General features: G+C 39.6%; 1 protein-coding gene across 1 annotated transcript; it reads right to left on the bottom strand.

Annotated features, from left to right (window-relative positions):
* Positions 1 to 3235: 3235 nt before the first annotated feature.
* LOC115217358 (cell division cycle protein 123 homolog) lies at positions 3236 to 27883 on the bottom strand. Its single transcript, XM_029787028.2, has 12 exons — positions 27758 to 27883; positions 24736 to 24804; positions 23411 to 23480; positions 22289 to 22321; positions 17903 to 17998; positions 15859 to 15965; positions 13123 to 13250; positions 11979 to 12101; positions 10018 to 10046; positions 7409 to 7546; positions 6900 to 7037; positions 3236 to 3483 (listed from the first exon to the last, which is right to left on the bottom strand). Exons 1-12 carry the CDS (start codon positions 27829 to 27831, stop codon positions 3439 to 3441), a joined length of 1050 nt encoding a protein of 349 aa, XP_029642888.1. The 5' UTR covers positions 27832 to 27883; the 3' UTR covers positions 3236 to 3438.

The raw sequence follows: 27883 nt of genomic DNA, 5'->3' as shown, positions 1-27883 counted from the left end.
GATCAAGCACTGGGGTTGATGAAATCAGCAGGTTCCCTCCTCCTACAAAATATCAGGCTTGTGTCTAGAGTAGAAAGGATTATTATCATTATTTTGAACCCAGGTTTTGTTGGAACTCTTGGGGTTTTGCATGTGTAGCGGGCTTGTTGCCTGCAGCCCACGGTACCATGCAATCCGTTCTTTTCAGTTATCTAATACTTACCTGATTATTCAGGCCGTGCCAAGGAAGCAAGCCTTGTGTAACGGTTCTACTGAGCATTCTACTCCAATTTCCTTTACATTTCTCTCGGTACCTTCTGATACTGTCTCCAAGGATCCAACAATAATTGGCATTATCTTTACCTTCTTCCTTTTCCAAAGATGGGTTATTTCGTACTTAAGAGGATTGTATTTATCTATTTTTTCGGCTTTATTCTGGACTATTCGTGGGTCAAAGGGACATGCAACATCATCTATATAGCACCTTGTCCACCACCACTAGGTTTGGTTTATTATGCTCTACCACCTGATCTGTTTGAATTGGAAAATCTCAGACGATTTTGCAGATCTGTGACCCCACCACTCTCTGCAGTTTGTCTTGCTTCTCTCTAGACCCTACTTTTTGCACAGTTTCATATATAATAATCTCTTCGATTGTTTAAGCGCTCTTTGCTCCTCATCTCCCCAATTCCAAGGAGTTGCCTTCTTGGTTAAACGGTAAAGTGGCCAGGTTTCGGGTAAACTTCCTACAAAACTGAACCGAACCTAAGAAAGACTTTAAGCTTGAGACGTCTTTTGTGGGTGACATCTTCATGACTGCCTCGACCTTGGATCCCTTCGGCTGATTAGGTGTGACGCAACTGGCACCCATGCTCGTGGCATGTAAGAAAATAGCTTTCGAGCGTTGGGCCCCATAGAGGCAAATTGGCTGATGGCGGTGGCACGTGAAAAGCTCCTTTCGAGTGTTGGGCCCCAAGGAGGCAATGACCGAGGCCTTTGGCATTATGGAGGGGGGAGGGGTGCTAAACAGTGATGAGTGAAATTGCAATGTTATTGTCAGTGCAAATATGCTTGATGCACGTTGGAACTGCGGAACAAGCACCTCACTGCATTTCATAGAGAATACATTCCGTTCGTTTGCAAATGGTGTGTATACACCTAGATGAGCTTGCAGCGCCACCTGCCCAGACCGCGAGATGCTAGCATTTTGGAGTAGTTATCTCCTCTTCAGTCAGATACATAGCACTGTCAGTCACCATATGGCGACTGGAAAAGCGTAAGAGAGTCAATCTCTTCAATCAGCTTGTAGCGCCGCCTGCCTAGTGTCTGTGACCAAAGAGGAGATAACTACTTCGAAATGCTAGCATCTCACTGTCTGGGTAGGTGGCGCTGCGAGCTGATCTAGGTGTATACACACCATTTGTCAACAAGCAAGATATACTGTCCGTGACAAAATGCAGCAGGTTGTTCCCCAGTTGGAACGTGCATCAAGCTGCCAAAGTTTTGTGAGGGAAGACAGGTCCCAAGTGACTGAGCTTTGCAAGGGAGACGACAAAGGGCCGAGACATCTGGCACCTTGCCCTTCTCAAGAAGATCCATCTGCAGAATAGGTACCAATGCTGGTGCCATGTTAAAAGCACCCACTACATTCTGTGGAGTGGTTGGCATTTGGAAGGGCATCCAACTATAGAAACCATGCCTGGAGGAGCCTGGTGTGACCCCTGGCCTTACCAGCACTCAAAATGGGTGTTAAATGATGATGATTATATATGGTCCTGGGTTCAGTCCCTCTGGGTGGCACCTTGGACAAGTGTCTTCTACTATAGCCTCAAGCCAACCAAAGCCTTGAGAGTGGATTTGGTAAATGGAAACTGAAAGAGGCCTGTTGTATGTATATATATATATATATATATATATATATACACACATACATATATGCATGTGTGCTTGTCTGTCTGTATTTGTCCCACCCCCACCAACGCTTGACAACCAATGTTGGTGTATTTACGTCCCCATAACTTAGTGGCTCGGGAGGAGAGACCAATGGAATAAATACTATGCTTACAAAGAATAAGTCCTGTGGTCGATTTGTTCAACTAAAGGTGGTGCTCCAGCATGGCCACAGTCAAATGACAAACCAGTAAAAGAATAAAAGAATATATATATATCATCATCGTTTAACGTCCGCTTTCCATGCTAGCATGGGTTGGATGATTTGACTGAGATCTGGTGAACCAGGCTCCAATATTGATTGTGACAGTGCATGTCCTGGTTGTTAGGGTGTTGTATACTCATGATCATGGGTTCGTTTCCTAGATCGAGTGATGCATCGTGTTCTTGAGCAAAACCCTTCATTCCCCCTTTTGATCAGGGGGTGGGGGAATGCCAGTGGGGTGGCATTAATCAAACGCTAAAATGAAGCAAACACATTGTGACCAGTGATGTGTAACATCACGTGATAGTCAGGTTGGTCCCATGATCACCTTGGGACCAAGTGCCCTAGGCACACCAAGACATTGCAAGTAGATTTCATAAATGGAAACTGAAAGAAGTCCATCGTTTATATATGTGTATGCACGCATGTGTGTGTGTTTTCTTCTCGTCAATACTGACTATAAACAGAACGACAGCCTTGCCATCAACACAGGTGACGTAATAATAGGTTTGCAGTAAACAATGAAAAGACTTGATGACATGTCTGGACAAGTTGTGCAGTTTTTATGAAAAGAAAAGAAAAAGCCCTGTAATTATATTCAGGCCTTTTGTCGTTTGAAAGGTGAAAGAATTTTTATCTTAGAAACCAGCAAGAGTTCGGAAAAGCAGGGGATTTGGCCCTAGAAAATCTGCCCGACCCATGCCGGCATGAAAAAGTGGATGTTAAAACAATGAAGAAGACGACGATGATGATGATAGTGATGACACACAAACCCAATGAACAATGGATTTCATTGATTTCCGTCCTGGGTTGGATGAAGTTTTTTAATCAACTCTGAACGGATGAAAGCGAAAATTGATTTCAGCAGTCAACTCACAGTGTAAAGGGATGCAACAAAACACAGCCAAGCATTTTAATCGGTGCTCTACCAGTTCTGCCAACCCTCTACCATTTTATCCAAAATTCCACTAAGTCTGCAGCTCAACCAGCATTGTCTTTGATGATCAACCAGTTCTATTGATCTCCTACAATTCTGTTTCACAGTCTTCCAATTTTCCCAACACCCGACCAGTTTATTCAATTCACCATTCATTTCGCAAATCAATCAGTATTAATCAATGATGATTTCTTGGATCATCATAATGATTTGTTTATTATACAATAATAAAAATAGAAATAAATATTGGATGAGCAATGGATGAGAAGAAGAGTTGCAGCCTCAGTTAACAGTCTGTAGCACACACACAGGCACCAACTGAAGACAGTTGGTGCTACCCAAGTACATTGTATTCACCGTAGCATCATCACTTCTCTTCATCTGATTCTTCATTTTTCATTTTTGAATTTTGCTGGAATCATAAAACAAAAGAAAAGAATTATTAGTATGAAAAAAAATGTTTAAATGATATAGTAAAAAAATAAAGACACAAATACAAATAAAGAATAAAAATAAGGGTATAGTTTTTTAAGCAATTAAAACAGATTGGAAAATAAGAAATTTTAACAATAAAACCAAAATTTTTAATATTAAATGCTTATGTTAAAAATATAGTAAATTGTTTTGTAAGAAAAAAAATTATAACATAAAGCCTAAAACTCAAATATTACAGAAAATATGAGGTGAACCTAAAAGTTATTCAGAATCTTTTTTTTTTTTTAAAGAAACTATTTTAAAAATTTTCATACAACTAAATACAATATTTTTTTGTACAAATTTTAAAAATAATTTTTCTTTTAACTTTTATTTCAAATTTTTTTGCTTCAATTTTTTTCCAGAAATCTTTACTCCAAGCGTTCTTGGGCCTTGACCTTACCTTACACATGCCTTATCTTTTGTTCACATATTTGTGTTGTCCACTGCACATCAAATAATTCACAATGAGTGCTAAGTAATCAAAGTATCTTGACAAATATATTCGATCTGGATTCGTGTTCCTCAAAAAGAGTGACATAGAAGTCCCCTCAGAGTGTGATATTATACAAAATTTTGAGCAATGATGGAATGTGACCCTCACACTTGGAACGCCACTTGAGGACAACACATCCTGCTCTTGCAGACAAGCCCGAGGCATTCTTTGAAACAGAAAGACATTCCTTGAAGCAAGCTAAGTTTGGCAGTAGTGGGGCATTTCCGCAACAAATTTCAGTGGTTGTTGAGGCTGCCTAGGAGAGCACCATGTTGATTGCAAAGAGCAAGAACATCAGGGAGTCTCTCATAAAACCAAGTCTACTCCATGCAGCAGAACTCGTTCTGGGGAAAAGACAGTGCAAACAAGCTTTCCCAGATTTCATTATCAAATGATACAGCCAAGAGAAGGATTGACCACTTGTCTCAAGACACCAAAGATCAAATTCTCAACCAAGAAAGAGATTCTCCTGTCTTTGCCATCCACTCTCACAAAACGATTGATGTCACTCAGTGTTCTCAGTTACCGGTTTATGTTCGTTTTGTGTAAAAGAGGAAATGTTGTTTGGCCAGTAGCAGCTTTTTTTGTGATGTACCAAACCTCTTTCAGGAAAACCAACTTTTGTGGGGTTCACTGATAGGGGTGTGCACTGATGGAGCTCCAGTCACCCTTGGTCTGCAGTTGGGATTCATTACTAGGATGAGAGGAAAAAATCCATCTGCATACTTCATCATGAAGACTCAGCATCCAGAACCGAAGGAAGACTGGATCTTGAAACATTCTGGATCAAGTAACTTCCTGTTTACCTTCTGATCTCACATCAGGCTCTTTGGATTTTAGCCATGTTTGGATCCACGTATCTTTGTGAAGCTGCATTTTCCATGCTCGTTGCCACCAAGACCAAGTACGGAAACAGGCTGAACATTGAAAGGGACTTACATTGGGCATTCAAGATCTTGTAGCTAAGAAGCAGTGTCAACTATCTCACTTTTTGTGATTATATATAAAATCATATTTCGTATAATCTGACTAATTCATATTCAATAAAAAGACTAAAGACATAATTTAGATTTTATTTAAAGTGTGGGAGGGAATTTCATTCATAGATGCAAGGGGTGTGTGGAGGGAAGGACAAGTTCCTAGGGGAAGTGTGGTAGTAAATAGGTTAAGAACCACGGGACAACAGATGCAAAATGATGATGATGTGGATTCCAAATCAATCCTCTACACAGAACAGTGCACCAAGTTTGCTGCGGAAACTCTGGTAGTTTATTTCAATATGTATTTCAATGGCATCCTATGACGAAAGCCTCATCAATCAGGTCCTGGAATTTGGTTTTCTTAAGGAGGAATCTAGTCTGGTACTATATGTAAATACCCAGAAATAAAAACCTTGATGATGAGCAAAGACCAAAATGATTAAAACGTAGATGTAAATATTACATTAATATCAGGACCATGTTACATCCAGGAAAACCCTGTAAAGTGGTTGGCACAAGGGTAGAGACAATGTAGATTTCCAAGAGGATCTCCATTCTGTGAGGTGGTCAACATCAGGAAAGAGCATGCAGCCGTAAAAACCCTGCTTGAACAGGCAGTGAAGCTGGGTGCAGTCTTCTGCCTAGCCAGCCCCAGTCAAACCATCCAACCCATGCCGGCATGGAAAGCAGATGTTAAATGATGATGATGATGATGATGATGACGATGACGACCCATTTAGTCTTGTTGAGTACATAACTGTGTGTCTTTAGTTCTGGTTTGTTTTGTTCTTTTGTTTCTACGTCTGTTTTTCCACGCTGGCATGTTTGTTTGTTCCTTCTCGAGCCACACCTGGCTCATAAGGGCCAGTTTCCTGGTTTCTTTGGCATATAGGTTCCCCACCTGAACAGGACACTGGTCCGTTGCAGATGAGCTGCAAGATGCAGGAGGAAAGAGTGAGAGAAAGTTGTGGTGAAAGAGTCAGCAGAAGTTCGCCATTACCTTCTGCTGGAACTGCGTGGAGCTTAGGTGTTTCGCTCATAAACACACACATCGCCCGGTCTGAGATTCGAACCCGCAGTCCCTAGACCGTGAGTCCGCTGCTCTAACCATTAGGCCATTGTGCCTCCATGCTAGCATGGATAACAGGAATGCCTAAGTGAAAAGCTGTTTTACAACTGGACACCCTTCCTGTAGCCAACCCTTACCTATTTTCCAAATAAGTGACATCACAACAGATGAAAACCACATTCACAACAGACATCAACAATTTTCAGATCATATCAAGTTCCATCCAAATTGCAATAATGGTATTTTTATACTGAACAGACAGGTGCTGCCCTGACCATGGGGTTAAGAAGATTGCTTCCAACAATGGAGTTTTGGGTTCAGTCCCATTGCATGGCACCTTGGGTATATGTCTTCTACCACAGCCCTAGTCTAATCAAAGTCTTGTGAGTGGGTCTCATGGACAGAAACTGAAAGAAGCCCGTCTATCACTATATAGACCAGCTTCTATATGCATATGTGAGTGTGTCTGTGTGTCCCCTTGTCCTGATATGATGGTTGGAGACAAGTGACACCGTCATGCAGACAATGCTGTTTTCCCCTCCAGTCTTACACGAAAGATATGTCTGGCCTATGGAAAGGTTACCTTGCTTGGAAACGGGTGAGAGCTGGCAACAGGAAGGGCATCTGGCCGTAGAATTTCGTCTGACCAAGTGGATGTTAAAACAAGTTATGATAGCTAACTGCATTTCACCAAAATGTCTAGATTCTAACAAGATTGGAAGATTTATATCGGGAAGGCATTATGATAATTTAAGAGTTTGATTTTCCATTGCATTCCACCTCTAATTACATTTCAAAATGTCACTTACCAGTTTTAAGAAATCAACTAGTTTGTATGGGTCGGTACCCAGGGATAAGTCTACAAAATCTTTAGGCAGAGCGTAGTAGGCATAAGGATTTGGCTTCATCGCACTTTCTGACTCACGGATATATCGAAATACAGGAAGCTGTTGGAAAGTAAGGAACACATCATTAGCATTTAGTTTTATGGTGCTTGCATTCAGCTTTTGGCAGTAAAAGAACAAAAATAATAATAAATAAATGAAAGCCAAAAGCAAAACTTCAGTTCAAAGAAGAATAGTAAAAAAAACAAAATACAAAAAGACTCTTTGCAATCTTGAAAAGGACAGAGAAATCTATGGGTTGGTGTTAATAACAACCCTGAAGCAAGTTCTACATTGTTTTCAGTACACACACACAGAGGGGCACATGAGAGCTCACCTTACACACATATACATGAAAGTATGCTTTACATACGCATACACACACCTGAAAGCTCACCTTACGCATTCCATAGACATATGAAAGTTTGCCTTACCTGTTGGACATCTTCTGATCCTTCTACATCAGTGGAAGATTTTTGGAAAGGATGGTCAGACAACAGTTCTGACCAATCAAACATTAGACTGTCAGTAACTGGTCCGAAAGGGTTGAAATCTAAAAGTACTATTTTACCCTAAAAAAAGAAAAAAAATCATATATATATAAATTAGGAAAAAAAAACACCTTTTATCAATTCATATATTTATTATATTTTGTGAAATTTGATTTAGTATTTCTGAATTGAATTTTCCCCTGTAAGTTTGGAATAATATTCCCTAATATTATTATTATTATTATTATTATATATATATATATCAACATTAATAACAGAAAAGAACTCCATGAAGTCAACTGGTTACTATAACAACACCATGTCACCTCTCCCCACCAACACATCTGCGTAACAACCTTTTTCCATCCCCCACTTTTCCACATACAAGAATGGGTCATAGCTCCAAAATATAGAAAATATAAAATAAAACTCTTTGTTTTCTATTCACATAGTTCTGGCCTTACCCAGCAAGGATCTCCATTGCTTTTGTTTCGCTTAATTTTAAAAATACTGAAGAATTTACCAAAATAACTTCTTCATTATTAAGTTGGTGTTTGGAACGTAACATGGAATTTTGATGACAGGTTTTATGAAGACCATTTTAAAACAGCAAGTGTGTATCATAACTTCAAGGGCAGTTTCGAGTAAGTTGGTCTCATAGGGGTTAAACTGCATCACCATTAACTATTATTAAGACCTTCACGCATATTTCCATTGAGAATTGTAAATGTGTGCTTTGTTATTAAATCTGGGTCTGAGGGTCAGATGGAATATATGGAGAAAAGAAAACAGGAGAGGTTGTTTATAAGAGTTTTTAGTTACCCCCTCTTACATATGTTTCATGAACATGAGGTGAATATTAGTAATAGAATGCAAATTACATAATCAAGATCATGGCAAATCATTAGAGTCAAGGAGCTATTACATGCAAAATTATTGGATTGAAAAGATGATAGTATTCACCACTGTGGTAATGGCTCATGAATCTACCTTAATTCTTGATCATGAAACTAATAATCACCTTATGCTAATGAAATGGATATAAGATGCTGGGATTATCTTATAAACAATCTTTTGTGTTTTGGTTTTTGTTTCTGATATCCATTTACACACACCTGCATCCATCCACATAGATATGTGCAAACACACACATACATGTATGATGATACCATCAACAATAGCCAAACAGGCACAGAGCACTGTCTAAAAAGGGTTTGTCAAGGCTTTCTTCCAGGACTCTGCTGATGTAACTAAACCATAGATCAGTCACTGGGTCATTTGCCTTCAATTACAAATGAAAGAAACATCTTTTACTCATTGACTTAGAATTGTTTGGACTTGACTGCAAAATATACTCTGCACTAATATAAGACGGCTGACTTCGACATCAATAACACCACCATTGCTGCCACTGCCACTGCCACGTGAGTTGTGAAGATGAAGTAAGAATTCTTCTCACTTCTCTTTGGTCTCTGCGTTTAAATACACAGGTATGCATATACCCATGGTCAACCACAACCTTGTCAGTGGATTTCACAGACAGAAACTGAACGAAGCCTGTCATTTTTACATATGTGTGTGTGTGACTCCTTGGCTCCACATCATGGGATGCTTGTAAACGAGTGCCATCGTCATGCAAGCAGCATCCTTCATTTCCAATTTTTCAAGACATGTCACGTAACAGGGAAATATTACCTTACTTGGAAATACGTGAGGGTTGGCAACAAGAAGGGCAGCTGACTGCAGAAAAATCTGCCTCAGCCAATTCTACCCTCCCCATGCAAGCATGGGAAAGGGGCTGTGAAAATGGACATATCTGACCAGTCCGGTCCTATCCAAAACAATGGATAGGACAAGTTTTGATAATAGTTGTGCTCAATTTGAAGCTTAATTGGACGACTAAATACTGACCAGCCTGAGAAGACCATTGACACCAACTCCTTCTCGCAGAACAGCACGAGAGGGAAAACCCTACAAAACACCACACACACACAGAATTGTCTCTTCTCTCCTGTAACCACAACTGTCCAACCACACACACACACATGTAGCAATTCCTTTTTCTTTCCTACCAAACCAACACCTACAGACTATAACATACACATGTAGCAATTCTCTTCCCTTCCTCCACAACTGTAGACCAACATGTTAACGGATAGCAATTGTTTCTTCTTCTCCCCACCTCAGATAACAATCGACCATATTCCCATATGCAATGATTCTCTCTTCCCCACCACCTCCACCACCACCACCACAGCAGCCATCATCATCCACAATCAACCACAAGGAGATATCTACGTGGCTGTCCAATCAGCTAGAAATAGCAACCAAATCTTCAATTCATAGCTGAGCATTGCTTTAGAAAAGTGACATGTTGGATGAAGTTGTCCTGTGCTCTATACACAAAAGAAGCAGACTGGATGGCCATGGTTAGAATGTCTTTGATCATGGATTGGCTCGATTAGTATAAACCTGTCCCTACACAACAGCAACCATCATCTTGACAGTAATTAACCTTACCTTCCCATCCCACCTTCCAATGGAACACTTACCTGTCTTTTTCTGTAGACATCAAAGACATCTGTGAAGAAGAAGAAAAAGAGAAAATAATAATAAAAAAACAAAGAAAAACTGCTTTGGGTGTCACTGCAAAACAACAAGCTTCTAAGTTTGATTGTTTCTAAGAGAGGCTTAAAGGGAGCAGTATTTTGGTGGTGGGAGGGGAGAGAGGGAGGTAAAGCCAGTTATATCAGCCCCAGTATTTTACTGGTACTTTAGCTTTTTCAACTCTGGAGGGATGAAAGGCAAAGTTGACCTCAGCAGAATTTTCACTCAAAAGGCAGAGAGATCAATCAATTCTACCAATCCACTGTGCCATCATCATCATCATCATCATCAACATCGTCGTTTAACATCTGCTTTCCATGCTAGCATGGGTTGGACGATTTGACTGAGGTCTGGAGAACCAGATGGCTGCACCAGACTCCAGTCTGATCTGGCAGGGTCTCTACAGCTGGATGCCCTTCATAACGCCAACCACTCCGAGAGTGTAGTGGGTGCTTTTACGTGCCACCGGCACGAGGGCCATTTTGGTGGTACTGGCATCGGCCACACTCAAATGGTGCTTTTTACATGCCACCTGCACAGGAGCCAGTCCAGCAGCATTGGCAATGACCTTGCTCGAATGTTTTTTTTCTCACGTGGCACCAGCACAAACACTAGTAAGGCGACGCGTTAAATAATAAATAATAATAATTAAGTGAGATTGCAACCATAGCTGATACCAGTGATGCATGTCTGGCCCATTTAAGAGGACTCTTGATGCGTCGGGTGATATGATATGCTTGAGAAGACCTGTTGAGTCAAGTAAAAGCAAAATTGTAGCTGTGGCCTGTGCCATCTGATTGGCACCTGTGCCAGTGGCAAGTAAAATGCACCACCTGAACATGGTCGATGTCAGCGTCACCTAACTGGCTCCCGTGCCAGTGGAATGCAAAAAGCTCCCACTACACTCTCGGAGTAGTTGGCGTTAGGAAGGGCATCCGGCATGGCCTTCCAGCATGCCAGTCCCCAGTCAAACCGTCCAACCCATGCCAGCATGGAAAACAGATGTTAAACCATGATGATGAATAATTGTTTCAAATTTTGGTACAAGGCCAGCAATTTCAGGGGAGGGGATAAGTTCATTACATCAACCTCAGTGCTTGACTGGTACTTTATTTTATCGACCCCCACAAAGAATAAAAGTTAAAGCCAGCCTCAGTGGAATTTGAACTCAGAACAGAAAGATGTGTGAATTGCTGTTAAGCATTTTGTCCAACTTGCTAATGATTCTATCACTGCCTTAATAATAACAACAACAATAACAATAATAATAATAATAACAACAATAACAATAGTAATAATAATAACAGCAATAAAAACAACAATCCTTTCTACTGGAGGCACAAAGCCTGAAATTTTGTGGGGAGGATTATAGGTGATTACATCAACCCAAGCACTCAACTAGCCCTTATTTTATTGACCCTGAAAAGATGAAAGGTAAAGGTGGCCCCAACATGCCACCATGCCCAGCATGTCAGACAAAATCCAGCTGATTGCCAGGATGGAGCAGGTAGATTATGTTGCTCCCAATATTCAAACTGGTCCTTACTTTATTGATCCCTGAAAGGATGGAAAGCAAAGTCAACCATTGAAGGATGGGAGTCAGAAAGAATGCCTCATAGCATTTTGCTCAACATGCTAATGGTTCTGCCAGTTTATCAATTCTTCCTCTATAGACAGAAGGGCTGTAGTCTTGAGGGAAGTGGGGGGCCAGTGGATTACATTGACCCTAGTGCACAACTGGTATTTTATTGACCCTTGCTTGGTAACAGGTGAAGTGTTGGTGATGGAGAGGGCATCCGGCCGAAGAGAGCCTACCTCAGCATGCATGGACAAGTAGACATTAAAACCAAAATGATGAAGATGATGATGATGATGGCAAAGATGTATCAATGGAATGAATACTTACATTCTTTAAGGACGAACTGTGATGCAATTCTCTGCTTGAAGAAAGTTGTAATGTCTGTTTTGATGCTTTCTAGATTCTGCTCAATGAAGCCGTAGTACTCAGAGTCGTGGCGCTGACATATAGCTAGAAGAACAATTAGCAATAACACAGGGTCACAAACAGAACTAAATCAAGTCAAGCCTCTCAATAACGCTAGAAAAAGCAACCAAATCTCCTTCAAATCACACATTACTTTCTTAGAAAAAGGTGTGTTATGACTGATACAGTTCTAAATACGCTGTGAATGCCGTATGGCTGAGTTGGTTAAGAAGTTTGCTTTGCAATCATAATGTCCCAAGTTTGATCGCGCCATCTGACACATCTTGGGGCAAGTATCATTTATTATATCCTTGAGTTGATCCATGCAATAGGAATGAGAACAAGGTAGATGGAAACTGGAGAGAAGCTTGCCAGATAAATTGTATTTCAAAGGTCCAGCCATCACACACGGTGCCAGGCTGATTCTGCCGGAATATCAAACTAAAATCATTCATAGAAATTCCACGTTAATTATTTTCTAAAACCAACAATGAAAAAATTCATTATCTTCATTATTTTCAAAATTAATTAAAACCAAAGATAGTGCAGTTGATCTCTGTTGATACCAACCTGTCTAGCCCCCCCCCCCCGGTTCTATGATGCAAACTTCCAGTTTTAAATAAAAACTTTCCCTTAAAATTTCATGTTAATACAACATTCCAAAGAGCCAGCTTAATAACAACAAAGTTATTTCATTAAATTCTTCAAATTAATTGAAACAAAAGAGTTCTTCAACAAAAACATGGCAACAAAACACAAGGATTCTAAAGGTACCGATATTTTGGAATGTTCAACCATTCATGTGTTAGTCCAGTAAGTATGTAGCTCAGTTGAGCAAACAGCTCAATACGCATCCTCTAAACTGACAGAGATCTATTATTTCGAGAGAGAAGAGAAAGTTCCGTGGCTGTGATCCTTATGCAGAGACACAAAGGCTGCTGGGCAGAAAATGAAGAAGCAACTCCATAATCCAGGCCCAATTTAAATGCTTTTGCAACAGAGTAGATTCCCCTAAATAGGAATCCCTAGGGATCAGCAGAGTGTAACAGCAAAGTGTCGGACTTACCCAGAAGGGCTCCGTTTTTAACGAAGCATCGGAATTCTGAACCTGGATGAATGTTCACCCATCTTCGAAGGATTAAATTATATTCCAACTCTGGTCGGTTGCACTCGGCATCCTCACAGTATTCAAAGCTGGAAAAGAAATAATAAGAAATGTGAAAGTTACAAATCTATCAATATTAGGGCAGTGGATTGGCTGAATGGTCAGAATGGTGGACGAAATGGTTTGGTGGGGTCAATGGCATCACCTAACCCCCTCTTCTTAAAACCGCTGGCCTTGTGCCTAATTGGAAACATTAAAGGCAGGGAGTTGGTAGAATTGATAAAGCATCAGGAAAAATGCATTGTGGTATTTCTTTTGGCAGCAAACTGGCAGAAACGTTAGTATGCCGGGCGAAATGCTTCGCGGTATTTCGTCAGCCGCTACGTTCTGAGTTCAAATTCCGCCAAGGTCGACTTTGCCTTTCATCCTTTCGGGGTCGATTAAATAAGCACCAGTGCACTGGGGGTCGATATAATCGACTTAATCCATTTGTCTGTCCTTGTTTGTCCTCTCTGTGTTTAGCCCCTTGTGGGTAGTAAAGAAATAGGTATTTCTTTTGGCTCTTAACATTCTGAGTTCAAATCCTGTCAACCTTTCATTCCTCTGGGGTCAATAAAATAAATACCAGGGTCAACTAATACCCCTCCCCTCAAAATTGCTGGCCATGTGCCAAAATTTGGAACTATTATTATTCTAATTATGAAGGCAAAGGCAGCAGCAGACTCCCTCAACAAAAGGCTTCAAGTTCAAATCCAGCTGAAGTTGACTTTACCTTTCATCTTTTCGGGGTCAATAAAATGAGTACCAGTTGAATATGTCAGGCCTTGACCCTTTCGTTAATGTATTTCTAAGTAAAACACACCCCTTATGAGTTTCAATTAAAATCTAAAATAATCACAAATTTAGACTGGATTCATTAAACAACTTTTTTATTTATCAAATTTTTGGAAAACAATTGAAGAAAAGGTTCTTAATTCTATTGCATAACTTTTGTCTTAAACTGACTCTAATTACAGGTAGACCACAAGCTATCTTTTTACTAAGTTTGTTTACTTTCTGTGTAACAGTTTGTAACAGTGATCGCTTCAAACAAGCCTCCATTTGCTTGATTTCTCTAGATCTTCTGTTGAAAAGCCCTCAAATTCAGAATCCCTGCTTGATGGCATGAAACTGTTATTCATTTTCAAAGCTGAAAAACAATCGCTTAAGAAAAAATGTGGAAAAAAAATCTCCCAAAATTTGCACAGCTCAGATATAACACCAGACAATGTCAGATACTGTAATTCGACTATTTACAAAGTGAAGCAACGTGTTTTCATGAATGCACTAATAAGATTTGTACTGAAGTTCACATTTAAATATCAATGGAATCGCTTGGCCCCTGCACTGGCCAGGCTGGTTGTTTGAACCAAAGAAATTTTCGGTCAGCTGGGTTGGTCACAAAAAGGTTGACGAGCAAGCAGAAACATTAGCATATTGAACAAAATAGATGGAAGCATTTGTTTTGACATTTTACATTTACAGTTCACATTCTCTAGAGGTCAACTTTGCTCTTCTTCATTTTGGGGCTGACCAAATAAAGTACCAGTCAAGTACTGGGTTTGATGGACTTGTCTAATCTCCTTCTCTCAAAATTGCAGAAAATTAGAAAGCATTATAATTATTATAATAAATGGTATGCACTGTACATATGACTGATGGACATTCAATAGTGTTGCCGTTCTCAACAGGCATCAATTTTCTAAGAACATCAACAGTTTCCAACAAAGCAGTCACTGAATCAGTTACTCATCTTTCAAAAGTTTGTTCCAAGATGTCTTTTCAGTTCCAGAAGAACCAAACCCAAAGTTCTTATGACAATTGGGATTATCTTCCTGTTGTTTGGCCGTAACAATCATATTCCTGCAATTTCAGTCTTCCAGTGGTATCTGGATGGAAAGCTGGAAGAACTGCTCTTAAGCATTTCACCTGACATTCTGATAGTTCTGCCAGTTTGTCCCACTTAGTCTGAATAACGAAGTCCCAAAGTATCTCAGGTGTGTATCAGTTATCAAAGACACTGCAACCTGTCGCTGCCACCAATCACACACCTGATATCCATACCTTGTCACGTCTTCTTTTACATTCCTTTTGAACTAAAATTTTCTTTCATATTTTCACAAAGCGATGACACTTTCTTCTACCCTAACACCACACCATTTCTCTCTTTCCCTCACAAAATTAGACACAGTAACAAGATGGTGTTATGTGAAAAATGCTTTGTGGTATTTCTTCTGACTTGTTCAGACTTTACCACCAGGGTCAACTTTACTTTTCATTCTTTTTTAGGGTCAATAAACTATCAGTCAACTACTGCAATCATTTTCCTTCCTTTTCTCTCTCACTCTTTCACTCTCTCTTTCCCTGTCTCTTTTTTCACCTTTTACTTATACCTGTTTCTCTCTCTCTCCAACACCAGCCTACGACCAGCAAAAATAAAAGAAAAAAACATCCCTGATAGGAATGCCACAACATAAACTGCCACTGCAGTCTCCTAGAAAAATTCCCTGGCAAACACCATAGCATGAATCAATGTTAAGTAACCAGAAGAGTGGGACACTGTTGGCCTTTGCATAGGAAATCTTTACCAATTGTGATTGTTTATTATGAAAGAGAAAAAAATAGATTCATAAATGGGAAGTTCCACACATTACTTACGGACTGGTTAAGTCATGGGTGACAAAGTCTGAACTTTTCAACAGTAAATAAATATCAGCCGGACAGGTACAGCGAAGAGTTTTACTGAACGAAATCCAAAATGCATCCTATTCAAACAGCAAAAAAAAAAAAAAATCCATAAATATATACATATATACATATATATAGTTAATCCAAACATGAAAACACAAAGAGAAAACACAACAACACGAGGACGTGGAACAAGTATAGTGTTATTGGACACACAGGAAAGGAAAAAAAGAAAGAAGGAGGATTTAACGTTCCGAGTGGAGCTCTTCGTCAGAAACATAGGCAAAGGAAAGATCCGAGGAAGGGAAGACGGAGGGAATAAAAAAAATCACCAATGATACATGGTCACATATTGAATGACCAATGTATGTATTTATACATATAAAAAGTAGAAACCCACAAAGTTGAGAGACGAGCCATAATTCATTTAACTCTGACAGTTATTTCATGAGGAATAAACATCATTAATTAAAAAATTACATATTAAGATACATAATTAATACACATATATCAATTTAAAGCAATGCTCATCTCAGACCATCAGGAATCTTAGGGCTGATGCCATCCATAGACAGTTGCTGGCTGTAAAATCGTGTGAAGGTGTATGGTTAGCAGAGCCAGTAATTTTCAGAGTGATTTGGGATAAACACAGCTTTCAATAAATTTATGTTGAAAGTATTTCAAATGCCAAACTCTGCCAGACCAGGTGCTAATTTAAAACCAGGTGAGTTTTCTTGATTATGTAACTGAAAAAGCAGACAGGAGGGATTACTGGTTGAAGTCTGCTAATATGGAGAAGGTACTCGTTGATGGTGTAACACAGGGGTGGGTAATAGGTGAATCATTGAGAGGTCATCTGTGGCCTTGGACCTTTTCCACACATTTTTCATACGTAGTGAGCATCTCAAATAGTGGTGTTGCGTGTGGACTTGAGATGCTTAATATAGTCTTCTGGAAGAACATAACTGCCTCTTTAGCACTGCTGCTAGGAAGAATGCACCCAGTACATTCTATAGAGTGAGTGGTGTTTGAAAGGGTATCCGGCTGTAGGAAGGAAGCCAGAACTTGAACTTTATAAGCAAGAGGTGGTCCTCTAACTCATCTAGAACAACCCATCCAACTGATGTGGTCATATGATGATGATGATGATGATGATCAATATATTTATCGGTTATTGAGCTGTAATGGCCTTTAGATAGTCTTTTGTGCAAAGGTTTGTTTACATTTTACTTACATATGCATGGCTAGTGATGAAAACAGGGCCATATTTTTTATATGTCAGATATAATATTCATGTGGGCTGAGCAAATCTAAAAACAGAAAAACAATCTAAAACTTTCTATTATCTGAAGAAGTGGCTGCTTCCTAGTCTAAACATGGCAGACAAATGCTTGAAATAGCAGCAAGAGATCAAACCTTAGTCTCAGCTCAACCTTAATTGAACACACCAATGGTCAAAGGTATTCCAAGTGTCACTGTATACATTTGTAATCTGATGTATGAAATGGGCATCACCTTAAATATTGGTATGACAATCTAATGAATATACCCCTGTAAATATACATTAAATACACAGAGGCTGTGTTGAGAATGTGTAATTTAATATACATCATCTTCAACATACATTAAATGCTAATGGCATGTTAAGACTGTATATTATTAATATCTTTCTTTCTATTTATCTATCAACATAGGCACAGAGTGGCCGTGTGGTAAGCACCTCTATAGATATATATATGTATATATATGCATGTGCAAGTGTGTTCATGTCTAAGTGTTTTGACATTGTGTGATTGTTATATATGACCGTTATTGATTTCCAGTCTTCTGCAAAAACATGTCTGACCATGGGGCAACAGGTAAGGGTTGGCAGCAGGAAAGGCATCTGGCTGGAGATAACCTGCCAATTGGCCTCAATAAATGCCATCTGAGTCATAGATGCATGACAAAATGGACATATTTATATACACACATATATACAATAATAAGAAGAAGAGAGTTTTAAAGTACTTACCTTAGGAGAGCTCCAGTTTAATTTGGGGAACACTTCCCCATCAAGTTCTTCAATACAACTTCGGATTTTTTTATCCAACTCTGGGAAGTCTGGTACCTAGCATGAACATAAACGTATACAATGGTCATATTTTGAAATGCCTGAGGCACTGAAGGTTGGTGGATGGGTGTTGGGAATAAGTATTAAAAATTATCAAAGCTAAATATTTTCTAATGGATCCCTTGTTTAATGAACCTCATTTGTATGAAAGGCAAAGCTGATCCCCGGTAGAAGCTGAACTCAGAACACAGAATTCCCTGTAACTAAACGTTACAGGGAATTCTGTTGGATGCTCTGTTGAATATTAATATATACTGATCAAGATGTTTTCGGTATTCTTAAAACTGCAGACAAATTCATAATCAAAACCCTGGAATATACACACATCATATAGAGAATAGCACTTCTGCAAGACTACAGGAATATCACCATGAATGGATCCAATAATAATAAACCACAAAAGAAAAACTCTGCAATGGAACCAATGAAAATAGACGAGCTTTCAGTTGTGCAGTGACAGCAGAACTGAAAATGCAGAATTTTTTGTGAATGAATTTGGTAGACAGAAAGTGCACTGAGCCTCCCCAACACTTGTGGATCTGCACACAAACCAACGCCAGTTGTCAAGCAATGGTTAGGAAGAACAAAGACATCTATATATATACGAGGGGCGTTCAATAAGTAATGCCCCTGACCCACTACCCATAGCAGTAGAGCAACGAAACTTGGCACAGTTATTAGTCTTTTTCTACATAGGAATCACCCAGAGTTACGCATTTCTCCCATCGTTTGATGCAGCTCTGGAGACCGTTTTTGTAGAAGACCCCAGCTTGGTCCTCCAGCCACGACGTGACTTCAGAAATCAAGGCTGCATCATCTGGGAAACACTTTCCTTTCAAAAACAACTTCATGGCTGGGAAGAGGTGAAAATCAGAGGGTGCAAGGTCAGGAAAGTAGGGGGGATGGGGGAGGAGTTCATAGCCACATGCCTGTGCTTCTGATCTGGCGACATGCGAGTTGTGGACCAGAGCGTTGTCCTGCAGGAGGAGGATGCATTTGCTGATCTTGCTCTGCCTCTTGATTTTGATAGCTTCTCTTAATTTCCTCAAAAGTGAAGCATAATAGGCTCCTGTAATTGTGGTACCCTTTGCCAGGAAATCTGTCATCACTACTCCGTCCTGGTCTCAGAAGACTGTGAGCATGACCTTGCCAGCGGAGGGCTGCACCCTTGCCTTCTTTGGAGGAGGTGAGTCACGGTGCTTCCACTGCATTGACTGGGCTTTGGTCTCTGGATCATAGTGATGGACCCAGGTTTCATCCTGTGTAATCAGTCTTTTGAAAAATTTTGACTCATCTTCTTGGCACATCTCCAAATTCATCCTCGAGCACTCGACGCGTTCTTGCTTCTGGAAAGGTGTGAGCAACCTGGAAATCCATCTGGCAGACACCTTTTGCATATGCAAATGGTCATGAAGGATAGTTTCCACAGACCCGGTACTAATCTTGACCTCATGAGCAATTTGGCAAATAGTTATGCGTCGATCTTCCAAAATGGCAGCCTCAACTTGACGGACAGATGCCTCATCAATGGCAGAAGGGGGGTGACCAGATCTGGGAGCTGTTTCCACAGAGTTCCAACCATGTTTGAATTCCCAATGCCAGCATTTTACAAGGTCATATGATGGGGCATCATCACCATAGTTACTTTCATTTCATCAAAAGTCTTCCGTGGTGTGTGTCCTTTCAAATACAAAAATCGGATCACTGCTCGACACTCAACAGGCTCCATTTCACACTTGACTCAGTTCAAACACCTGTAAATCAGAAATCACAATTAGTTCAGAGCTGTAATTTGCCACTTAATCTATAGAGATATAAATAATTGCACATGCAAAATTTCAGCTAGATCAAACAACTGCAAGTGGGTCAGGTGCATTACTTATTGAATGTCCCTCGTATATATCTGTAAATGTAATATGTGAGACAATTATTTGGTTGCCATGATAAAACTCAGAGTTTTATCATGGTTACCAAATAATTGTCACATATTACATTTACAGATAAATTCCTCTATTTACATAATATCAAGGTCTCTTTCTTTTTTTTTGTCTCACCGTTTTTATCAATATAATATATATACATATATATATACATGAGGGGTTTATTTCACGGGTGATCTAAAAGAATAGGTACGTTGCGTAAGTGCCATAATTGGTCATCTGTTAGGTTCCAAGTTCAGAGATGAGGCTGGAGCTAAGAGGATCTGTAGTAAGCTTCCAGTGTATGGAGATGCAAACCTATCACTTGCGGCATTTCAGAAACAGCTGCAAGACATCCAATAATTAATTAATTAATCACTGCAAATTCACCTTACATTAATTAAATATTCTGGGGCAGCCAGATTTGAACAGTCTCAAGTGTAACCGCCTGAAACTGTAAGGATAATTTGGTAACTTGACCAATGAGAGGAACTTGTGAATGACCCATCCTTGTTTATACTCGACTGTCTTTTTATTGTTTTTCCTGTCGGACTTCGCATTGTCTACCTGTCCGGATGTTTTATTGTTGTCTGTTGCATTCTTGTTACATTTTTTTGATTTATATATATATATATATATATACTCTCTTTTACTTGTTTTCAGTCATTTGACTGCGGCCATGCTGGAGCACCGCCTTTAGTCGAGCAAATCGACCCCAGGACTTATTCTTTGTAAGTCCAGTACTTATTCTATCGGTCTCTTTTGCCGAACCGCTAAGTTATAAGTTATGGGGACGTAAACACACCACCATTGGTTGTCAAGCGATGTTGGGGGAACAAACACAGACACACAAACATATACACACACATACATATATATATGTATGTATATATATATATATATATATATATATATCAGGAGTGGCTGTGTGGTAAGTAGCTTGCTAACCAACCACATGGTTCCGGGTTTAGTCCTACTGCGTGGCACCTTGGGCAAGTGTCTTCTCCTATAGCCCCGGGCCGACCAATGCCTTGTGAGTGGATTTGGTAGACAGAAACTGAAAGAAGCCTGTCGTATATATGTATATATATATATATGTGTATGTGTGTGTGTCTGTGTTTGTCCCCCTAGCATTGCTTGACAACCGATGCTGGTGTGTTTACGTCCCCGTCACTTAGCGGTTCGGCCAAAGAGACCGATAGAATAAGTACTGGGCTTACAAAGAATAAGTCCCGGGGTTGAGTTTGCTCGACTAAAGGCGGTGCTCCAGCATGGCTGCAGTCAAATGACTGAAGCAAGTAAAAGAGAATATATATATATACACATATATTGACAAGCTTCTTTCAGTTTCTGTCTACCAAATCCACTCATAAGGCTTTGGTCAGCCTGTGGCTATAGGAGAAGACACTTGCCCAAGGTGCCACGCAGTGGGACTGAACCCGGAACCATGTGGTTGGTAAACAAGTTACTTACCACACAGCCAATCCTGATGGGCTTCTACACAGATTCCATCTGCCAGATTCACACTTAAGTCAGTCTGAGGCTTTAGTAGAAGACACTTACCCAAGGTGCCACACAGCAGGAATGAACCCGAGACCATGTGGTTACAAAGTGAACTTCTTCACCATGTGTGTGTAAGTGAAAAATGGACACAAAACAAACAAACCACTGTCTTGTCTCTCTCTCTCTCTCTCCTTTTTTACCAAGTCTACCTGGCCCCTGTCCCACTGAACATGCTTAGTCTCATATAATCATTCACTTAGGCACTCTTAGTGTATATGTGTTGAACGTCTCAAGCCCTGCACTTTCTGCTATGTCTAACCATTTCTTCCCTCCCTAGACAACTTATGAGAGTTCATGCGGGACACTAGCAGAATCAATCTCATTGGTCCCAGAAGATCTGCAAAGGCCAGGTGCACAACTCCTTCCACTGGACCAACTCCAGGTGCACAGCCCCTACCAGCAGACTGGCACCAAGCTGATTATGAAGAGTTTTCTTTAAACCTTTAAACACATTTGTTACCATATTTCTATGGAAATAACACTGACTTTATTTAATTTATTAATTTTTAAAATAATAGAGAATTTAGCAAAATAAGTTTATTAAAGCTGGTGTTTGGAACATAAACATAAACTGGAAGGTTTTGATTTAGTGGAGTTTGGTGCAGTCCTCTGGCTCACCAATTCCTGTTAAGCTGTCTAACCCATGCCAGCATAGAAGACGGATATGGAATTTTAATCAAATCTCATCGAATAATCCGTTTAGGACAGGAAATTTGCATCAAAGTTATGGTTGGGTGGATAGGTGGATGGGGAGTGGGGGGGGATCATCTCAAGCAGGTCTGTAAAATGGCAAAACAATTCTTACCCGATTTTCATCGTGTGTGGAATTCCATTCATACTGAAAAAAAAAAAAAAAACCTTCATTAAACTGGATTTATTTACATTTCTTCGTATTTCAATATGGTTGAGAATGTATGAACAGGGTGCAACAGAAAAAACTGCCAGTACCTTACACAATCCTTGGTCTGCTGCATGTGGTACCGATTTCTTCATTTAGCTGATGATTTACCGTTTTTTTGTTTGTTTTGTTTTTCAGTTACCATCATGGTTTGGAGCACATGACATTCACTGTTGAAATGTTTTGTCAACCTGTAAAAATGTGGGAGGTTTTCTTGCTACACTGTGTGTGTGTTTGTGTGTAGTAGCTTGCTACTCTATGTACAATTATGCAACTAAACACACACACAATCAATTGATGAGCCCCTTCAGAACATTCTGCTGTCATCCCAGCTTTTTTGGTTACATCGAAACTAGATTATCAAATGTAATTTCTTATTTTTCTTTGGAAAACAATTCATTAATTACAGAGATGTACTTGCATAGCAAGTGACTTGATCTGAGATCATGTGCTGAAACAAAAACAATTGCAGCATGGTAGGTGTTTATAAGCCATTTAAAAAAAACACACAAAAACTGCTAGATTCACTTCAACATTTAAATTTAATTTGTGTGCAAACATTTTTGCCACTTTGAAACCGCGACCTGTTCACTGACAAAATTTTGTGCTGCATCTGATTAAATTCTATGTTTAGATTTCACAAGAGTCAACACTGTCTTGTTGCTTTGCTTTTCCTGACACCAACCACTTTTAAAGAATGTCCTGGATGTATTTTGACAAGACTAGAAAGTCTTCTTGACGTTGCATTGTCTCTGCTTGTTCACCAATGACTTTATAGAATGAGCTTCTAAAAAGGGGATATAAAGGGGCAATTTAGTGTTTGAGATACAAGAAGACAAGATGGCCACAGCTGAAGGATTGTTCTCAGTCAGAATCTCAATGAAATTAAACAACATCAGTTTCTTCAGTTTGCTTTCCCGAAATGACCACCCACCAAGACACCAATGCAGTTTTCTCCTTCCCTGTCGGGTAAATGCAAGTGAAGGGAAATAAAAGGGAAGAGGGGAAAATATAACTATGAACTCTTACATCATCATCAAAGTAGTCTTCGTCATCACTTTCAGCATCCTCACGGCCTTTGGGTTGGATCTGACCGGAACTAAAAGACAAAAGTTTAGTTTATAGACAAATAGGATTCATCTGTTTCAATAAATGTTACAATTTTTATTTATTATATATAAATAAATTCTCTCTAAAACAATTCCTTATTAAAGTTATGGTGGCAGGGGTTGTCTATAAAATATCAGCAGGGGTTCTGCAGTTTTTTGGAAATTGCATTTTGGGTTCTGTGGGACATACTACCATAAGGTGTGTCCCAGACAGTTGCTAAGGGTGTTGCAAGATTTCAGATTTAGTTCACACAATTGCAAAAAAAAAAAAAAAATAAAGGTTGAAGTCTTTACTCAAAACAGGTAAGAGTCTGGGGAGAGAAAACATCCTCAGGCATGCAAAATTTCCATGTGGAACTTAATTTTCTTTTCTGGAATCAAAGAAGACTGTACTGCAGGCAGAGAGAGACATAGGACGACAAGGTCGCTGCAACACGGGTAACTTCTAACACAAATGTTCAAGAAAATTATCAACTGTTTTGATCAACTATAAAAATCTTCAGAAAAGTTTACCAACATCATCATCATCATCATTCACACAAGCATCATCCTGACCTCCCTCCTTTTCATCATTTTCCCTTCCTTTCTCTTAGTCTCTCTGCTTGCTTCCATCAAATACATTCGTCCTTAAACTTATTATTTTGCTGAGGAATCTAAAGAATCTTGGACGTTTTGTTGAAGGCCATGAGTACAGCCACTTCCTGCACCCTAAATCATTATCACCATTGTTATGTCTGATTTTTTTAGTCACGGGACCAGACTTGATGAGGCAATATTGATGCGGATTCTGACTTCTTTTTCAACAAAGAAATTATATTCAGTAACACTGCAAGAGTCACTGAGCCGTTGCCTTTTTCTTTCTGTAGGACAAAAGTGTCATCACCTCAAGCTGAAAGATGTGTAAGCAAAGACACGGCAGATACACACACATGTGTGTGAGTATTTGGTTGTTACATCTATTCGCTTGCTCATTCGTTTCATGTTTGTTTTACCATGCTAATATGGATTAGGAAAATATGTTTTGAGATAAGACGGGGTTCAGTTCAGTAACTATTTACCAAATTTCCTTCACAAGGCATTGGCCAAACCAAGGCCAAAGTAGAAGATGCGTGTCCAAAGTGTCATTCAGTGAAGACAGAACCCAAAACCATTGTGAAGCAAAGTCAATGATGCACATTTAGAAGAAGAAGACAAATATCTAAAACCCTGCATTTTTTTGTAAATATGAAATAAATTTGAACTCACCCTTCAGGCAGGAAAACCCGATCAGCTTTTAGGTAATCAACAAACTGCTTGGGCAGTGGAATAATAAAGCTATGGAATGACATAAACAGAAGAGAGGAATATTAAATATGGTTGATATTTTCATTTCTGACATCAAAATATAAATTTAAAAATAAAATATTGTCAGCTCAAACCTTTGCTTCCTCTATTTCCAACAGCATATCTAGGTCAATAGACTACATTATCCACTGTGACCTCCTGACCTAATTTTTTTAATTGTGATAGAGAATGAATTGAGGGAGATGTGGCAGCTAATTCTAGCAGATCAAAAATTTCCTTAGATGGTCTTTTATTGGTTAAAAATGTCTATTGTTGTTTAGTTCTTTGTCAGCGCCTATGATCAAATGTGTTGCACCAATAACCATCACTCCCATCTTAATTTCTTAAAACAAGAATAGGAAAAGATTCAAGAGTGATTTTGCTGCTATGTCTAGCAGGTTGAGCAATCTGCAGAACATTCTGGACGTTGAAATATTAACACTATTTGGCAATGTCCAGGTGAATATATTTGAAAAAGCACCCACCATTTCCCATGCAAAAAACAAAAAGTTTCAATGCATTCTGGTATTTTCAACAACGGAGATTAGAATTTTCTCAAAAAATACCCCAACTTTTCAAATGTTTAAATTCCTGCTCCACCTTCAAATTTTTTTTGTTGTTGACAATTTTTTCAAAATTATTATCACTTATTACATGATTTTTAAAAACACAGAAATCATCATCATCATCGTTTAATATCTGTTTTTGATGCAGGAATGGGTTGGACGGCTCGACTGGGGTCTGGGAAGCCAAGAGGCTGCACCAAGCCCCAGTCTGATCTGGCAGTGTTTCTACAGCTGGATGCCCTTCCTAATGCCAACCACTCTGAGAGTGTAGAGGGTGCATTTTATGTGCCACAGGCATGGAAGCCAGTCAAAGTGGCACTGGCATCGGCCACGTTCGGATGGTGCTTTTTATCTGGTACTGGCACAGGGGTCACAACTACAATTTCTATTTGATTTGATGTTGATGTTCTTGACTCAATAGGTCTCCTCAAGCACAGCATGTCACCCTACAATCGAAGGTATTTTTGAGTGGGCTGGTTATGCGACACTGGTGTAGGTTACAGGTGTGATCTCACTTTATTTGCCGGGTTTTCACAGTCACACCATATTTCCAGAGGTCTTGTCTTTTGTTATTGCCTCTGTGTGGTCCAACGTTCAAAGGTCATGCTTCACAACCTCATCCCATGTCTTCCTGGGTCTCCTCTACCCCGGATTCCATTTTCATAGGCGCAGGAGTGGCTGTGTGGTAAGTAGCTTGCTTACGAACCACATGGTTCCGGGTTCAGTCCCACTGTGTGGCACCTTGGGCAAGTGTCTTCTTCTTGTGATGGAAACTGAAAGAAGCCTGTCATATATATTTATATATATATGTGTGTATGTGTGTGTGTCTGTGTTTGTCCCCCCAACATCGCTCGACAACCGATGCTGGTATGTTTACGTCCCCGTAAGTTAGCGGTTCGGCAAAAAGAGACCAATAGAATAAGTACTAGGCTTACAAAGAATAAGTCCTGGGGTCGATTTGCCCGACTAAAGGCGGTACTCCAGCATGGCCACAGTCAAATGACTGAAACAAGTAAAAGAGAGAGTAGGTTTTAATTTAGATCACTTGAAAAGCAAGAAGTCTGTCTCAGAGTACATTGTTCCAGGTGAGTAAATATGAAAAGCAAACGGCTGGCATGATTCGAGAGATTTTGTTGCTATTTCAGTATCAATGAAAGAGGATGTGACATCCTCGGCATTTACAAGGAGTCTCCATCACTATTTCGAAAAATGCCAAAATGAAAACAACAATTCTGTATAATAAAGCGATATTATTATGTATGGGTGAGAGAGTGATTTATCAAATGCAGATACGAGCGAAAACAGCCTTCCACATTCAGTGGTGTTTTGTGAGCAGTGACCCTTTTGATACCAACATGCCAGAGACTGCTGCTCGTTCTAATATTCAAACTTCCTGTTTTAGTCATCTAAATCAGTGCCCTGCAACCGGTGTGACGCGGCACACTGGTTCGTCACGAGACGATGCAAGGTGTGCCGCAGTGTAACCTGAATAATTTCCCCCCTATACTTTTAGTTCAGGTGTGTCGCCGAATTCTGAAAAGAATATAAGTGTCCCACAAGAAATAAAAGGTTGAGGAACACTAATCTAAATGAAAAACTGTCCACCAAAATTTCAAGGCCCAAACACTCGTCTAATACTGAGAAAGTTATTTTATTAAAATCTTCCTAATTTTCAAAATCAACTGAGACAAGCAAAGTGTGTTTCAATATGAATCTAACAAAAGAGGACAAATATATCCAAACCGCGACTACGTTTGACATGATAAGAAATAAGAAATGTTTATCGCTTCCATGCGTCCAGAGTTGTTACCCTTTACACATTTCTTTTGGTTTCCACAAAGAACGGGGTTTTAAGAATGATCGTTCCTATCCGGAATGTGAGCTTTAGTTAAATCCGACCCGTTAAAAATATATTTTACTAGGAAGTCCCACTTGACTGTTGTTGGCCGAGGGCACCGTCGTAGGCTGGGCGGAATCACTGCTCTGCTTAATTAACTTAAGGACTGTATTTAATATACAAATACACATCGAGAAACAAGCGATATGATAAAAGAAAGAAGTGAACAAAGAATGGTACTACTAGCGAACAGTGGTCCCGGTGAGCGCACTCGCACTAGCTAGTCGTAAGTAGTCGATCCTACAACGACTTGTGCGTATGTTTGTATTTCAAGGCTGAATCCATATCAAAGAAAGTTAAAGAATATTTTTCGAACAAAGTAAATAAAACGTAAAGTAAATAATTTTTATAAACAAACCAAGATTAGGGTTAAAAAGTGGTTGTAGGATCGACTACTTACGACTAGCTAGCGCGGATGCGCGCACCGGGACCACTGTCCGCTAGTAGTAGGGAAGTGAAGAAAGAATGAGAGGAGGAATACCTTTGTGGGGAGAGATTCTTGAAAGCTGGGAACCAGGAGGAGAAAGCACAGTTCAACACGTGCTGCACTTTCATAGTGAAACTGACTAATGTCAATAAAAGTGATTCCTAAACGCTGGAGAGTTCA

The sequence above is a fragment of the Octopus sinensis genome, linkage group LG11, assembly GCF_006345805.1.
Source record: "Octopus sinensis linkage group LG11, ASM634580v1, whole genome shotgun sequence".
NCBI classification, from domain to species: Eukaryota; Metazoa; Mollusca; class Cephalopoda; order Octopoda; family Octopodidae; genus Octopus; species Octopus sinensis.
The sequence above is the reverse complement of the archived record's forward strand: the minus strand, read 5'-3'. Positions and strand labels throughout refer to the sequence as shown.

Coding starts and splice junctions, on each gene's coding strand:
- LOC115217358 (XM_029787028.2), bottom strand. CDS start 27,831: ATGAAAGTGCAGCACGTGTTGAACTGTGCTTTCTCCTCCTGGTTCCCA. Junction 15,966..17,902: donor TAAACTGGAGCTCTCCTAAG/GTAAGTACTTTA, acceptor CTGTTTGAATAG/GATGCATTTTGGATTTCGTT. Junction 13,251..15,858: donor ACCCATGACTTAACCAGTCC/GTAAGTAATGTG, acceptor TTTCTTTTCCAG/CTTTGAATACTGTGAGGATG.